The following is a 17,822-nucleotide window of genomic DNA, read 5'->3' as shown; positions in this document are numbered from 1 at the left end:
CTGGGCTGTATTCAGGGCAAGGGATAAGGAATTCCTTGAGGGCTTGAACTGGGTTTTATGTCACAAGACTACAGAAGACAGTAGAAAACTCAGTGTCCATAGATGGCTTCGATCCCAGCCCTGCCTGTTACTGCTTGGGTGGGGACAGGCAAGTGTTTCACCTCATAGCCTCAGTTTCTTTATCTGTTGTACAAAGAGGATAACAGCAGTGTTTTTCTGGGTTTGGTGAGGACACAGAGGCATTCTGTGGTGTGCTGGGCATGAATTAGTCGATAAGTGGCAGAGTCCTTAGGAATTTTTTCAAGTGTCCCATCAGCTCCTAGATTTATGAACCAATGAAAAGGCCAGGGCTGCAGAGAACACCCACACAATAGTGTCGATTGACCGTGGACTGAAAAAAGGAAACAAAATCATCAGGAGCCGACCCCCACTTAGAGGAACTCTGGTCCAGAAACAGTTGAGTGGAGGGCAAGCTGTTCCTAGTTAGGGAACAAACAGCCAACGGAAGAACTGTGGAGTTGTTGCTTCATAAGTGTGCTCAATTGTGTGTGTGTGTGTGTGTGTGTGTGTGTGTGTGTGTGCATGTATAGAGGAGTGTTATGCCTATAATGAGATTGTAGAGATTTTTAGTTTTTTTTCACTTTCAATGCTCAATAATGAAGAGAATGTTTATTATGTAAAATTTTACTTTTGGCATAGGCATATCTGTTTTTGTATTTCTCCCAGTGGCTCCCAGATAAGGAAATAAGTCTCAGAGAGGTCACTTCATTATATTTAAACCCATTTTCTGGCAGAGGTGACTGCAGACCTAGACCTACCTGACCACAGCGAGCTTGCAGGCTTAACCTCTGAATGAAGGAACTCCTGGATGCAAACAGACTCCAGCTTTTGCTCTGTGTCTGCTCGGGGAGCTTTTCTTGTGGTGAGTCACCTAAATAACTGTGTTCTCTTCTGGCTCCCAGACCGCCACTTCCTGCGCGGCTTGTTACCACCCTAGTTTTATTTTTGCCGGCTTTTCCTCTGAAGCAGGCCTCACCCCAGTGATGCAGGCTCACTGGCTGGAAGAAGACAGACTTCTGGGCTGAGCCAGAGCATTCAACTCTGCCTCAGCCAAGGCTGACTGGGCGTGTAAATTTGATCATAAGGCCTGGGATCCAGTGTGGCTGGGGCCTGGAGAACTAGAGCTTCCTGCCATTCCTGGGGTGGGAGTGAAGGGGCGCAGAATTACCCCAGTTCCGCTCTTGGCATGTTCACAGATGGTTAGGCTTCAGCAGCAAGCACTGAGGGCTGCTTGCTGTGTCCTGCCCGCCCCCCAAAGGCTCCCTGCAGCCCGAGCAAATGACAGGGATGCACTAGGCCAAACCAGGAAGCGAAACCCTGAGGACAGCCCCAGACAGACTCTTGTACAGAAAATAGAAGTTATATTAGTTTCTTTACTCTTTACCAAGCATTTATTTGTTGGCAAAGCACCTCCAAGCACCAACGTTTGGTCTTTAAGAAATCCACAATTCCAGTGAGGGAATGAATCAATGTGAAAACAAAAAGCTGAGCCCAGAGGCCAGCCTGAGGCTACACAAGCAGATGATGGCAGTGATGGACCCTCTCCACTCTGGTTTAGCCAGGGGAAAATTATTCCACTCTGAAGACTCAGTCAGGACTCAAGAAGTAAATACCCATAGCAAGCAGGCATAATAATGTACTAGGTGTTACAAGATGTCAGGCTTCCCACTAAGAACTTTACAAATATTACTTTGTTTAATTGGAACAATAACCCTAGTACAAATGGTAATAATCTCTGATTTCAGGAGAGGAGACTGAGGGTAAGTGGATGTGAGGTAACTGGCTCAAAGGGAATGTTTTATTTGTTGAGCAAAGTTCATCTGGGAAGTAATCTGTTTAGATTTCGTGAGGCTAAGGAGCCAAGAGAAGATAAGATGGGTGTTTTTAAAAGGTTGCTTGTGCCAGGCGGTGGTGGCACACACCTTTAGTCCTAGCACTCAGGAGGCAGAGGCAGGTGGATCTCTGAGTTTGAGGCCAGCCTGGTCTATAGAGAGAGTTCTAGGACAGCCAGGGCTACACAGAGAAATCCTGTCTCAACCTCCCCATCCCCCCCAAAAAAGGTTTCTTGTATGGGGTGGAAGCAGCTCCCTGCACAGCCTGTTTGGACATGTGGTCCTCCCTGGATACCAGGTCACATAAACTGCCACCACTGTGTCTGGGAAGAAGCTCTTCCATGGAACACGTTCTAGCTTGTTGCTGGCCCTGCTCCCTCTAGGCCTGCAGCCTCTACTTTTAAGTAGGTCTTCCCCCTGCTCTCTGCCTGTGGAGATTTTATAAGGCTTCCTGGGCTTAGGATTCAGAAAGAAAATGTAGTCTTAATGTACTACCTGAGGCTACTTCCCTCTGATTGTGCAAGAGCTGGAGACATTTCACAGGCAGTACTTAAAAGTATTCCCAGGCCTCTAGTATTCCCTGGGAAAGCCGTTGTCAGGGCTATTACTGACTCAGATATCTTTGAAGAAGAGCTAGAGTCAGCATTCTAGGTGAGATAGGAGGTTCTTCTAGAGGGTAACAATATTTGTGGGAACAACTGATCCTTTGGAGAAAGTGGCATTTGTCTCTTAAGGTCATGTGATCATGCTTGGTAAAACTTGGGTTTCAAAGCAGTTGTATAGTTCTGAAGAAACTAGCTCCATCAATGTTTATGGCCACTAGCCAGCTAGTCGGCCACCTTTAGGATTATGGCTTTGAGCACAGTATTCACTACTACGATTAAAGCTGACACAGTTTTGCAGTGTTGGTTCCTCTCAGTTCCAGTGCCTCAACACCTGTCTGCTATCTCTAAAGGATTCTTAAGATTTACTTTTAACGTGTCTGAGTGTTTTGTCTGTGTGTATGATGTACACCACCTGTGTGCCTGGTGTCAGAACCTTGGGAACTGGACTTATGTATGTACAGTTGTGAGCTGCCTTGTGGGTGCTGGGAATCAAACCCTGGTCTTCTGCATAACGAACAAGTACTCTTAACCATGGAGCCATCTTCCCAGACCCTCTAAAGCAGTGGTTCTCAACCTTCCTAATTCTTCGACCCTTTAATACAGTGCCTCGTGCTGTGGTAATTTTGCTACTGTTATGAACTGTAATGTAAGTATCTGTGTTTTCTGGTGGTCTTAGGTTGTACAATTCCAGTGGGGTCACAACCCACAGGTTGAGAACCACCGCTCTGAAGGGTGCTTAGGAGAAGGTAGCTTTTATAAGACAAAAACTGCCATCAAAACTCCTGGTTGTGAATGTGTAAATGTAGACAAGGTCTGGCTCGAAGCAGAATTGTATGTTGTCTGCCAACTCAGAGATTATTTGGGAGGTCCTAGTGCATTAGACCAGAGAGACGGGTCTTCGGTTAACAATGCATACTGGTCTTCCAAAAGGTCTGAGTTTGGACCTTAGCATCCACATCAAGAGCCCACAACCACCTCTAACTCCAGCTCTAGAGGATCCAGTGCTATTTTCTGCCTTGATAGGCACTATACTCATGTGTGTGCACTCACACAAAAACATACAAATATACACATATTTAAAAATGAGAGTAACTATAAAGAAAAGAGCATGTGGATGGAGACCTAGGGACATCTGTGCAGGGAGCCTCAGGAGCTGACCTGAAAACCACATCAGATTCCATTCTCTTGAATAGGTGTTTTCCAGTGTGTGTTCCGTAAGATATGAGTAGGAAATGTGCACAAAAGCATGCCAGTTCACTGAAACATCGGGTTGTGGAAAAATCACACAGGCTTCCTCCTATAACACTACTTTTCCTTGAATGAAGATAAGCAGTCTCTTAAGCTACTGCATCCCAGCACCTTTGTATGGCAGAACACCTGCAGGGCACATTTCCAGAGGAAGCAAATGATGCTTCTTCTCCAATAACTTCATGGACTTTTAACAATAAATTCATGAGTGAATTTTGTTTAGGAAACTTTTGGAGATTCAACTTATATTGCCGGCAAAGGAGCTGCCATTTATAACTAGAATAACTATTAGAGTGTCTAAGGTGGCATTTCCACTGTTGTCCTAGAAGTCAATTTTTAAAATTGTAGTTGCTTTAATGATACTTTGTGATGATGTAAACTAAACCCACAACTCTGACCTCAAAAAGGATAAAACATAATTTATTCTGGAGCCAAACGTAACCATGACCCAAGAACACAAATTTAGGTTACTGTAAATACCATGTTTTAACATGGTAACATTTCCATGAAGTTTTTATAGTACAAAACAAAGGTCATAAATTAAAAAAAACTTCTCAAATACATCGGCGAGTACCTCAGGTAGGCAGGCCACAGGGAAGCCACTGCTTTAGGTCTTCCTTGCTATGCTCTGACGACATTCTCAGCTTTGGGTTGGTGGGAAGCCAGGGGTTTGTTTGTACATTCCAAAGAAATTTACCTAATAGTCACAAGGATGTGAGGTCACACAGAGGTGGGCAATAAATCGCTACTTAAGGGGCTACCGTAGCCCAAGGCAATTTGTCTCTGGACCTGCAACCTCTCTCCAGTCCCTGAGGTACTAATCAGTTAATCAGCCTTGTAAAGTGTTCGCTGTAGGTGCAGCTGCTTTCCTGGGAAAGCCACCTGGCTTGACCTGCAGAGGAAAGAAAAGCATGATGGCACATCCTGGTGGAGACTCACTCTGAGCATAGAACCCAAGGTTGTACTGGCTCCCCAAACTGGATCGTTTTAGTGACATGATTCTTTCTGTTATCTTTTGAAAAATATTATGAAGCAGCTGTGGTATCACATGCATATTCATAATAAAACCTGCATACATTTTAGGATCTTTTTACACCCTTTGGAGCCCATCAATAAATCATTGACCTAGATTACTTGCCTTCAAAGAGAACTATCTAAAATACCACATTTGGGCGCGCACACACACACACACACCACACACACACACACACACACACACACACACACACACACACACACACACACACACACTGGTAAGAATACTGTCCCCTCTGCAGTTATTTTTCTTTCCTTGGCATTCTTGGTTCCCAGAGGTTGCTTGTTGCCTGCTAGGTCCTGTTTGGAGAACAGCTTTGCCTCTTGTGCTGAAGAACTGCCAGCTATGTCCCTGGTTATGCTCAGTTGAGAGTCTGGGGATTTTCTGGAGCTGTGGTTTAAAAATGCCAGGCCTAGTTTGCCTAGTGGTCCTCCTAGATTTGGGGAAAGAAGAAAAAGGTGTGCGTGCGTGCATGCATGCGCGTGTGCGCGTGCGCGTGCGCGTGCGCGTGTGTGTGTGTGTGTGTGTGTGTGTGTGTGTGTGTGTTTTGCAAACAGAAGGAGAAGCACAAACAAAGGATCATGTGGGTAAAGGCAGGCTGTAGCAGGTAGCGAGACCAGTCATGGTTCTTTCTGCGCTTGCCTGGAGCCAGACTGCACCCTTTCTTTTGGACTTAGTTTTTGTCTGTTCTCTTGTAATCTGGGCAAACTGTCCTCACTAGGCCGTCTGCCATGCCCTTCCATTGTTTCTGATCTTCCATGGAGTTGACTTCATTTCTGTTAGAGACATTTAATAACACAGACTACTATCTAGGGGCTGGGGGCAGTTCAGTCAGGAAATAGCTCACTTTGTTAGCTTGAGGATAGCAGTTCTCTCTGGAGCACCCACATACAAAGCCTGGAATGGTGACCTGGGCTGGTACTCCTAGCACAGAGGAGGTGGAGACAAGGAGACACTCGAGGCTTGCTGGCTAGCCATCTAGCATAATTGGTGAGCTCCAGACCAATGAAAGACTGTCTCAAAGGACGTAGAAGGTGTTCTTGAGGATGACACCTGAGGTTGTCCTCCAGCTTCCATATGCATGTATACACACATGTAACCACACAGGCACACGCACGCAACTCTACATGGCTCATATGGGGATCATCCAGTTCCTCATTATTGAGGACTCTGAACCCCTAGTCACCAGGTATTCGTCTAGACAAAGCTGCAGTACCTGTTAATTTAACAGACACACACACACACACACACACACACACACACACACACACACACACACAAATATGCATTAAACATCATTTTTGGTTTTCCCCATGCTATTATTTGTCATTAATTTTATTTTTCTGTTCGACATAAATAGAAGTTTGATGAATTCTGTTACTGAATCAGTTTCTTCGGTGTGCCACCCTCTTCCTCTCGGGCCTCCCCAGCTCCCCTTTCCAGCCCTCTCTCCATTCCCTTGTAGAGTTGGTTCTCTTGATCACAACGCCAGGCCATTCATTGCTCTTTATTTTCTATCAGGAAAGAACTCTCTTCTTTCTATCCCGGGCTCCCTTGACACTACTAATTTCGTGTTTGGCATTTGGGAGGCAAGCAGAAGCTGTGTGGATCCGGAGATGAGGAGGCCATAATAGTAACTATGTGCACTCAAGCACTCAACAGGGAGGAGAGAGGGTTAATTCTGAGACACGATGCCTAGCCAAGAACCCAGTGTTCCAGAAGAATGCAAATAAAGCCCTCAGAGATGCAAGGGGAGGAGCCCAACACCATGTAATTAAGGATAGGGTGGAGCAGTGATAGTAAGCGCTGGAAAGCATGGGGCTCCATGACCAATTTGCAAAAGACCGAGGAGCTGCATTTTTCATAGGCTTAGAAGTCAGGGCAGGTGTAGGTGTAGGAGATGTGGTAAAATTTTCTTTTCTTTCTTTTTTTTTTTAAAGGGAAATGAGTTTTTTGGGGGTTCCTCATCCCTAGTTGAGCTTGTTTCTAACTTGTTAAGGTGGTAGGACTGACTTGGTAAATAAGCCCTACAAAAGACCACAAAATAAGTACCACAAAACCTCTGAGGAGCTAAAGTGAAGTAAACGCTTCCAGTCACTCAGCACTCCTTGGTTTACCCTGTGGTAAGGTGCCGCATCTGCTGTGCAGAGCATACTTGTGCTATGCTTCTGATCATGCCATGCTCTGCAGCCCAGGAATGAGATTCTGGAGAATGTCTAGGAAGCATTTTTAACATCAGGCACATCCTCTCCATCCTAGTCCATCCTGCGTGTTTACTTGTAGGGCATTCAAATGAGATGGGGACCGGAGAGCAGAAGGTGCTGGGGTCCAGATATCTGACTTTCCCTGAAAAGACTCAGGACTGAGCTGTAGAAACAATGTAGTCCAGCCGGCTTCTAAACACCTGGACCCTTCCTGTCTGTAGGATCCCTACTGGACCTGTGTGCTGAAACCTTATTTTCTCTTCTGGCTTTGATTCTAACTAGTTATGAGGGTTGGACAACTCACTCAGTTTCTCTGGATCTGTTTCTCTATTTAGTAAATGAAAAGTTTGCTTTCAGCATAAAAGTCCCATGATTACTAGAGACCTGCTTGAGCTTCATTTCTCTCGCCTCTGAAGCACAGAGTGTCTCATCCACATCACTGGGTCCACTGGTGAAAGTGTACACAAAAGTGCTCAGGAAACCTCAAAACAAGGCAAACATCAGCTGTCGTCACTAGCATTCCTTTTGCAGCTTCCTCTTTAGGCCATGTTCCAAGTCTTTCACCATTTGTGCTAAAGAAGACATGGCCTCTTGGGGAAATTCCTAAAATCTTGGCTTCTACAAAAGGAGACAAAAGGGCTGTTTGTGCCCATGAATGAAGCTGATGCAAATGACAATCTCATTTGCAAGTTCTTGCGAAGGAAGTGGGCTAGATCTACTCTTTTTTTTAAGATTTATTTATTTATTATGTGTATAGCATGTTTGCCTGCAGGCCAGAAGAGGGCGCCATATCTCATTACAGATGGTTGTGAGCCACCATGTGGTTGCTGGGAATTGAACTCAGGACCTCTGGAAGAGCAGTCGGTGCTCTTAACCGCTGAGCGATCTCTCCTGCCCCTAGATCTACTCTTACTCCCCAGAAAGATGGCTGCTTCTCAGTTTCATGCAGGAGCTTGACCAGTGCTCAGTCAGAGCTCTCAGATTTCAAATGTGACTTTGTCCAAAGCATGAACTGGCTCTGAGGAGCTCCACAGCCACCTGCAGACATTCAGGAGTTTGGTTCCGCCTGTGTGTTTCTAGGCAGTTTACTCATACGAACTCCTTAGCGTGCCCGGCCTAACACCCACCGTCGGTCCCTCTCTTATTTGCTTGTTTAGGGGATGGCTTCATGCTGTTGCCCAGGCTGGCCTTGGACTCCTGGTAGTCCTCTTGCTTCTCTCTGCCAACTGCTGGAATTACAGGTATGGCCACCATGCCTGGCTTCTGCCATCACTCTTCTTGCCTTTGGGATGGAGGGGACGTTGTATTATTAAAGCCTTGCACCCAGAGACAGCTCCTAGATTGAGTGTGACAATTATTTTACCAGCATCTCACTGAATCCTTTCAGACATTAGAGGAAAATCCTGTCGCCTCTGGTTTTTCATTCCCAGGACTCCTGTGGTGCAACCTACATTCTTTGCATAGTATCCCAAGGTGTGACCCCTCAGAGTCGATAATTCCTTCTTTTACAGTCCAGAATAGTGGAGCATTCCATTAATCTAGGGAAGAGAAGTTGAAAATGCCCAAGGCAATGCAGTTAGGAACAAAGCCAGTAACTTAAAAGCAAAACTTAGAAACTCTATCTCCCTTCTTCTCACAAACCCCAACAAGCCAAATACACTTCTCTGTGCATCTTAACAGGGCTTAAACCTGAGGCATATTGGGAAACTGAGCTCCGTAACGCCCATCTGATCATACAGCAAAGATTCTGCTGTCACTTCTGAACAGGTGGCTTGTCCTAGGTTATTGTTGGTCTTTTCTTTCCTGGAATGAGTTGTCATGAAAGGAAATGGAAGTTACAATCCCATTATTCTGGAATGAATGAGTGAAGAGGAAAGGAAATTCATATCTAACAGCAAAATAAATGTGAAGCCCATAGGCAAAGGGCTTTAAGTAACAAAAAGTCTATGAGAGTTTATAATGTGCCATGAAAGTACACATGGTGGCCAGAGAGCCTGGGGAGTCCTAGGCCTCAGGTATTAGCTCTCCTAGGATAGAAAAGTGCCTTTTGCCAAGAACACAGATGGATAAATTAGGTGCTTTTCATAGAATAAGCAGCCAATAAATACTTGTAGATTGATTTGGTAGGCCAGAATTCTTGGCACCTGGCTATTTTTCTATTTCTAGTTCATTCTTTAATTTTTATTCTTTTAAAACATTTAGCTATAAAGGCACAGATGATCAGGGTTCAGTTTGGCTAGAAGCAGTGTTGGTGATGGTGGCTATCATCTATACCCCCAAACTGTTTTTTTTTTTTTCAACATATTCTGGGTTATCTTGAAGCCTAGGAGTTCTGTGTTCAAATAAATAGATGTCAAGTTTCTTGGGATGCCCAACAAAGATGCTAAGAGTGCGTAGTAAAGGAAAGTTTAACTTTTTTGAAACTCCTTTTTCCCAAGATGTGGCTATGAAACAGTTTCTCCTCCACTTTTTTTAGGATGCCTATTAAAATATTGCAAAATTCATATGCTTCTGAAAACAGAAGTCTTGAGGAGGAAGTGGAGTTGTTATTGGTAGCAGGGGACCTGGGACTAGAACATTACTCCTGTCTGGCCCAGACTGGTCAACCACATACTGAGGTGGGTTTTGGGATTTCAGACATTGGGGCGAGGGTTGAGACGGCGAGCAAAATGGATGTGAATGTTTTATTCTACATTAGTCCTCTTTGCCAGGGCAGACTTGATAACAGTTTTATATTTTGTTCTCTATTAGATCCCTCTTCTGGGGAGATTTGCTAACATGATTTCAGAGGTCTAAGGTGCTCTTTTTAAACTGGGGATTATATTGTATTCTTATTTCAGAGGTTTGGGGATATTTGCCCTACAAACCTGGCTATACCTTGTGCTAAACAAGTGAGCAAAGGGAAAAACTTAGCAGGCGTCTACAGTTGGTGGCAGGCTGGGAGAAAAGGTCAAGAATTAAAGTCAAGAGAGGGATGGGGAAAAAAGAAGCCAGCAGCCACAGATTAGGGGAGAGAAAGGAGACAGCTGCAGATAGTTAAATAAGCCACAAAATTGAGTGGCTAGGAAGCTCTGATTATACATAATGATCATGACTCATGAGGCTAATTCAGATGCTGGCCATGTGAAGAAGCCCCCGACCAAGAGCTGGTGATCACCACCAACGGCTAGAATCCTCTGTGAACTCACACAATGTATACTTATTGCATGGGTTAATAAATCTACAAAGCGGCTTCTTAAGCACACATACAAAGGATGAGTGAGACACAGATCTTGTGTCCAACAAGGCCATGTTCTTAGGGGGACAAGCCAGGACAGGGACTCAGATAAAGGAATGCCAGGTAGAATGGGATCAGTGCCTTCAGAGGCATGACAGGCCAATACTTCGAGGAATCAGGTTTCAGAAAGTGGATCATATGGGCGTGAGACCTGACAAAGACTGAGGGAGGCCAAGAGACATGGATGTACCAGGCATTTCAAGATGATATGATAAAGACCTGTCAAGACACAAGGGAGGATGTGGATCAGTGAGCTGCACAAGTGGGTTTCAGAGAAGGGGTATCCATGGACTGACTAGGAAGGGTGTGGAGACATGGCCTCAAAGCCTTTAAGTCACATGGTGGGTTGTAGGATGTCTGCTGAGAAGCAGGAACCCCAGGGATGTAGTGGGGTGCTTGTGAAGGAGCGTGTGTGTGTGTGTGTGTGTGTGTGTGTGTGTGTGTGTGTGTGTGATTAGATAACACCAGGCAGGACACTGGGCAGTAAGGCATAAGTTGGGGATGGTGGTTGCTGTTGAGAGAGGAGGCAGTTCAGTTTTGAAAAGATCAAGCGATCATTCGGCTACTGCTGCAGCCTGAAGGTGAACATGGCCAGAGAAAGCCGGTCAGTCCTTTTACAAGGGCACAGGGAGACCATAAGGCACTGCACACTATCTCAGGAGATAACGACCCAGACAAAATGAGAGCTAGATGAGCCCCAGAGATGGCAGACAGAAGGAAAAGTCACCCGAGACAGCCACAGAAGGCTGTTTCAATACGCAAACTGCAGCCGTGGTTGAGAAACCCAGCCTTGAAATCCAGAATGCAAGAACCACAGTGGCCTGGCTGCTTAGCAAAGGGCCTTCAGTTTTTGATTCTCTGTATCTGGGAAATGGAAACGATTTTTTTTATCTCAAAGGGCTTAGTCCTTTGCTGCGAGAAACTTCTGAGCACGTGGACACACGGTAGGAGCCACGCGTGAGCCAGGGCCAGGGCCAGAAGTAAGAAGAGAATGGCTTCCCTACAGGCCCAGAAATGGAGGGGACCTCAGGAAATCCACAGCTTTGGAGCTGGCTGAGTCTGCCGACGCCCTGGGGAGAGACCAGGCGAGGCGGGTCGACGAGCCGCACCCCAGCCCCCACTCAGGCACAACCCTCCGGCCCTCTCCACCCGCCCCCGACTTCCCGCGGAGCGGCTCCCGAGCCGCTGCGCATGCGCCGACCGTCGGTGCCCCGCCCCCCCAGCGCCCCGCCCCGACTTTCCACGTTTCACTTCCCTCCCTCTCCGCCGGGACTGCAGCTTCGCCGCCACGATTGGCTGCCGGACCTCCTCCTCTCGGCCAATAAACGCCACGCCGTCGCCCCCGTGTTACTGGGTAGAACAAAACAAAAACAAACAGAGCGAGCGGGGCCAGAGGCGCTCCGAGGCGGCGGCGGAGGCTGAGGAGCGGGGTCGGGGCCAGGTGGACCGGAGACCCGGGCGAGCGGCGGCGGCCGGAGGAGGTCAGTCCGGTGGGCGCGGCTCGCACGCCCGGGCTGGCGGCGTCCTCCTCCCGCTTGCCCTCGGTCCGGGGAGGCTTGCCGCACGTTGGGAGGGGGAGGGGGCGTGGAGGCCTCGACGCGGCGGTCGGGGCGACGAGCCCGGGGCTGCAGCCGCCTGGAAGCCCTCAGGCCCAGCCGCGCTCGCCCAACGCCCGGGGCTGCGGGGAGCCGCCGGGGCTCGGTCTCCGAGGCCGGAGCGGGGCGCTGCAGCGCGGGCCCGCCCCCTCCTCCGCTGCCCCTTCCCCGGCGGCTGGGCGCGCGGGCGCTCGTGGCCGAGGGGAGCCTTCAGGTGCCCGTCCCCGATGCAGTTGGCGGTGGGGGACGGGTCGGTAGGGGAGGTGTGCGGACCAGACGGAGGTCAGCGGAGGGCTGCGCGCCCCGATCCCGGAGGGAGGGCCTGGCCCTGCCCGGTGCTGCCGGAGGGCGGGCGTCCTGCGGGAACGCCGTCCGCCCGTGCGGGCTCCGGACGCGGACAGGCGCCCGCCAGGCCCTGCGCCAACTCCTCCTTGCCGTCTCCTGCACAGGGGCCCTAAAAAGAAACGGAATGCCACCCAGAGAAAACAAAGCCGAGAAGGGAGCCCCCTTTCTGTGAGCGCATGCTGTGTCTGCTGCCTGTGCCTGTCCGGTGCTGTAATGTACACAGAGGGTGCCCCCCCCCCCCAGCTGCAGATGTAGGTCTCCCCATTTCTTCCCCCCACACCCTCCTGGGAACTGGCTCAGTAGCCAGCCGCCTAGTGTCCTATGTGCTATGATTCAAATGCAGCTACTGGCCTGGGTGAGGGGTGGGTGTGAGGCCTACAGGAGGCTTTTAAAACATTTTGGGAGATTCACAGTTGTGACAGTCTCCATGATTTAGAGTTTGAGGCTTTGGGAAAGCCCATATACCTTTTTAAAAACCAAGTCTTCGCATATGTATCTGTATTGGCATTTATACCCATGATGTGCTTGCGATTGAGACACACACACACACACACACACACACACACACACACCCCGGTGGCATCTTTGAATTATAATTTGATTAGTTTGTCTAGTGTGGTAATGTTAAGGGAGAAATACTTCTTAGGACTGCAACAACCAATGTACACGGTTATTTTCTATACTGATTGCTTTTGCAAGTGCATTACTGTGGTGCAGTGCTCTTAGCTGATTGTAAGTTGCTAATTAGGTGATTGTATCCCAGAAAAGAACTAAAGTAATTTTCTAGTTAACATTCGGTCTAAACTCTGACTTCCAAAAATGTCAGTAATTTATGGGGTTATTTAGGAAGTACACTGGAGAACAGTTAATTTCAGCTTTAATTTTTCTAACTTGTAAAGCATGCTTTTTTCCCCTCATTGAAAATGATTTTGTATAGATGACTGTGGAGCAAATGGAGTTTAGATTTTTTTCCTTTGCCTTAAGTTTGAGGTAAGGATTGTTAAATTTAACAAAGAAAAAAAAATTCTGCCACTCTGAAGAGGGTGGGACATATTGTTCTTTAGAACAGCTGTGCTGCTGTGGCCTGTGACTCGGTTCCTGATTGTTTGGGAGATTCACAGTCATGGTCTGGAGAAGGAACTTTTTTTAAATTTTTATTTTTGTTATAATTATTTAATAAAGCAGTATATTATTTGTGATAGTCATTTCCTGATAGCTGTTTTCTGTATCATAGATTAATTATTTTTAGTGTTTGGAAAGCAGTGTGTAACAGTTGCTGTAACAAGTCTGTGTTGTCACTTTTTTTTTGTTAACCTGGACCTTCCCTGTAGGGCACAGTGAGCTCTGGTCCTGCATTTACAGGTCCGGATTCTAGTCGTGGTTCCTCTCCTGTGCTACTCTTCATCCTTGCACAGATCACCCACTCTCCTGAATCTCTTGAATTGTATGCAAAGTGAATACATGAAATACACGAAATACTGCACTTAAAATTCATTTTGATTTATACAGGGCTTGATAAGCATTGTTTATAATCTTTTCCCTTTATTAGGTAGATGCTGCAGAAAGTATTTTCTCAAAGATTATGTTTGCATGAAGAATGAAAATGAAAAAAAAAAACATTATAATGTAACTTTAAACTCAGATCACATCCCATGTGACAGATTTCCTATAGCATGTAATTCATACTCTTAAAGGAAGCCAAAGGTGCCATTTCCAGCCATGGAAAGTACTAAGTGTTTGCATTTCTAAACTGTATTTGGTCTTATATCTGTTTGAATCTCCACATAAAAATTCGTTTTTTTCTAAATCCTCAGTTATTTGAAATTAAAACGTTGGGCAGTGATCATTTAGAGCCATGTGTCAATTAATTCTGAATAGAATTAGAGGATGATTTTTACTGTGTTGCGTTTCTCAAGCAGTGTGGTAACATGTTGGTGTAGCCTAACAATTATGGCATCACTTCAGCATAAGGTGTTGTTTTTGGTTCACAAGTTAATACCCTTTTAACAGGAGAATGTAAATCGAAGGGGTCTCGCACATGCTGCCACTGAGTCCTGTCAGCTGTCTACGCCTCCCTTAGAACAGTCTCTTATGTAGGCTGTAAACTCCTGATGATCCTTCCTTGTGCTTCCAGAGTGCTGTGCTTATGGATTTGGTTACCACGGCTGGCTTTCATTTGTTACTAAACAAGTTATTTCTTTTTAAGAATGAAAATTTTAGATTGTAAAAGCAATATGCTAAAAATAAATTACAAATAAATCTCATAATAGAAAAGGTTATTTAAAAGAATGACTCCCCATCTCAGCGCTTCATAAAAAGACAGGAAATGGCAGATGCTTCTGCTTCCAAAGTCTGTGGTTGAAAGATCAATATGTGAAATATAAGTTACTGTTAGAGAACTATTCCAATAGTTGTGTTCCTGTATGTGAATGTGTGGTTAATTTTAAGACTATTAAGTATGGGCTGGAGAGATGGAACATGGATTAAGAGTACCCAGTCTTCTTCAGAGGACCTGAGTTCAGTTCCCAACACCACATCAGTCAGCTCACAACTCCCTGGAAGTCTAGCTTTGGGGATCCAGTGCCCTCTTCTGGCCTCCACAGCTGCCTGTATACCTGTGGCTGAACACACACACACACACACACACACACACACACACACACACACACACACAGCGAGGGGGAGGTGTAAATCTTAAAAGATTTGGTGTGTGTGTATTTCTTTAAGTTGAAAGAAATATGTGTTGTAAATAGGTCTTGAAACCCCAAATTTAAGGGATTCATTCGAAACATGCTGAAATCTGTTGTATTTTAATTTCAGTTTTTTTTTTTCTTTTTTCTTGGTCTCAGAAGAGCTTGTGAAGAAATTTGAAACTAAGTATTAATTAGGTTATTTGTGAAAGTAAAGAAAACTTTAAAAAGGCATTTTTTTTCACATTGTATTCAAGTAAGTTGAATTTACCTTTATTGTGTCAGCTTAGAAGATGCTGAAACTTTTTTCTTTTTTAAAACATAGATTTTAAAGGAAGACTTCCATTTCATAATTTGTGTATAATCAGTGCAAGCGAAATTAAGGAAAAATGGATGTAGAAAATGATCAGATTCTGAATGTAAACCCCACTGGTAAGTTGTATCCTAAACCTGGCTTGTGAGCAGACTTGACACTATTCCATATTTATGTGAAAAAAATGATGGTAGAACTTGTAAAGCACTTTCTTACCTGTGCTGAAGATGCCCTCGCTCTACAGAAAGGCAGTAAGAACTAGGAATATTTTCGAAAGGAAAAAAAGATATCATAGCTACATTTGACGATTTGAAGTAAAAATAGTCAACACCGAGGGTGGTGCAGTTAGCAGGGGCCAGATGTCTGTGACGTCACACTGCCTAGTAAAGACTTTACATTCCTGTGAGAGCATGTAAGGGTGTGCTTTAGGAACCAGTCTCTTGATTTAGAGAAGGCTGAAGAATGAAGGCAGAGGCTGGGACCCATGGGACACCTTAATACACTGAGTGTGTGTGTGTTTGGGATCACAGCATTTCCTTATTGACATCTGTACCTTTTTGTTAAGAACTGAAAAGGATTAAGTACTAATATAGATTTTAGAGGTTGATTTAATGTTTACTTTTTAAACTATCACAAAACATATTAAAGTCCTATATATCAATTTTACACATCATAATTATAATTAGGCACCACACAGTTTGGGTGATTTGGCTCTGACTTGAGTTACCTATCCTGAACAAAACTGCTGTAGTGGTAAATGAATTCTGACCTAAAAAAAAAAAAAAACACAACACATTTCCAGAGCAAAGCTGAGGTTGACATGCAGTCTTCAGAGACATCTGAAATGGGGTGGAGAGTAGTCTACTCAGTGTTGCTGGTAGACAATACAGTCTAGTAATAGCCTCTTCTTTGAAGCTATAGCCAGTGAAAAGAATTATAAAAAGTAAAACATGGATTTCTGTGATGGGCTAAATGATCATTATATGAATGTTTAGGATTACTGTGGCTTGAGTTTTTAGGGAGATTTTCATGGAAGGATTAAGATTTGGGGTATATTTTGAAGAATTCTGATAGCAGATTAGTAATTAAATGACTTCTAAGCAAGAGAACAATAGGAATGATTTTAGGTGCTAATGTGCCAACTTGTATAGGCTGGGAACTTTTCATAGATAGGAATTTGGGGAAATAAGTTAGGAGTTGGAGATGATGATTTTAAGAATATTCCTTATGTTGAAGGCAGTCAGTTCAACAATTACATGTGATTACATGTATTTGCCAAATATATATTACAGGCTTTTTTTTTTTTATTTTTTTTTTATTTTTCGAGACAGGGTTTCTCTGTGTAGCTTTGCGCCTTTCCTGGAGCTCACTTGGTAGCCCAGGCTGGCCTCAAACTCACAGAGATCTGCCTGGCTCTGCCTCCCGAGTGCTGGTATTAAAGGTGTGCACCACCACCGCCCGGCAGTATTACAGGCTTTTTGGGAGTTACTAATATTTCCTAAGTATTTATAACTGAACAGAGAATGTTTGGGAAGTAATTTTAAATACAATTCTGAACCTTAATTTTCTCATTTGTGTAAATTACTGAATTTGAGGTGTCCAATATAGAGCCTAAAAAGCATAATAGACATTTTGTGTGGTTTATCTCCATTCTCTCAAGAGTTTTTGTCTTACTATCTCTATTTTCATAACTCTTTGCTCATGAGTCTACAGTTTTATGATCTTCTACTAGAATTTTTTTTTTCAAACATAAGGATCCTTTTCAGACTTTATTAGTTAAAATTCAGTATCTTCGTTTACTTTCCTTGGTAATGTCCTTTATTAGATGAAACCATGTGAAATTGCCAATGTATGACTACTACTAACAACAAAATGTTAATTTCATGGGTAGTAATAAAGTTAAATTGTATCTGACATAACAATGGGTATTGGAAATACTTAGTTTGGTTTCTTCGTTTTCTCTTTTAAGATCCTGATAACTTAAGCGACTCTCTCTTTTCTGGTGATGAAGAAAATGCTGGCACTGAGGAAATAAAGAATGAAATCAATGGAAATTGGATTTCTGCATCCTCTATTAATGAAGCTAGAATTAATGCTAAGGCAAAAAGACGACTACGGAAAAACTCATCCCGGGACTCTGGCAGAGGCGATTCCGTCAGTGATAATGGAAGTGAAGTCATCAGAAGTGGAGTGCCTGTGCCCACCAGTCCAAAAGGAAGGTTGTTAGATAGACGGTCCCGATCTGGGAAAGGAAGGGGGCTGCCAAAGAAAGGTTAGTGTGTGCCATGCAAAGAAACACTGGGAAACCCAGTTCCTGCGCTGGGAAGAGGACAGCGGTACAGACAGTTGTAAGGTTTATGGGTGCTTATGTATTTGCAGTGGAGCGAGAAGCCCATATCGCTTTTTCTTAAGGTTGATTCTTTTTCTTTGGAATAGAACTTTATTTTTTTCCCTTAGTGAAATACAGTAAAACATAGATGCTTTCAGTTATGGATTTTATACACACTATGAAAGTAGTCAGATTAATCATAATTTATCAAATGAATCTGATTTTGGTCTATTGTGTAAGAATAGTAACTATAATACAGTTGGTAACATGTTTGTAGATCTTGGTCTG

At 44.6% G+C, this 17,822-nt stretch overlaps 1 protein-coding gene across 5 annotated transcripts in view; it reads left to right on the top strand.

Annotated features, from left to right (window-relative positions):
* Window positions 1-11,613: 11,613 nt before the first annotated feature.
* Window positions 11,614-17,822, top strand: part of Pdcd4 (programmed cell death 4) — a 41,192-nt gene continuing 34,983 nt past the window's right edge. For 4 of the 5 annotated variants that reach the window (XR_005091645.1, XR_005091644.1, XM_037206100.1 and 1 more), the window contains exons 1-3: window positions 11,625-11,743; window positions 15,218-15,324; window positions 17,175-17,477. Coding sequence is in view for 3 of the 5 variants with exons in the window: in XM_037206100.1 (XP_037061995.1) it covers window positions 15,282-15,324; window positions 17,175-17,477 (346 nt within the window). In the remaining 2 variants the exon portion in view is untranslated. Of the gene's footprint in view, window positions 11,744-15,217; window positions 15,325-17,174; window positions 17,478-17,822 lie in introns of all 5 variants that reach the window. The other variant, XM_028875069.2, reaches the window with a different exon arrangement.

This window comes from Peromyscus leucopus, chromosome 1 (assembly GCF_004664715.2).
Source record: "Peromyscus leucopus breed LL Stock chromosome 1, UCI_PerLeu_2.1, whole genome shotgun sequence".
Classification (NCBI taxonomy): domain Eukaryota; kingdom Metazoa; phylum Chordata; class Mammalia; order Rodentia; family Cricetidae; genus Peromyscus; species Peromyscus leucopus.
Note: the sequence above shows the minus strand (reverse complement) of the source record. Positions and strands in the feature narration are given on the sequence as shown.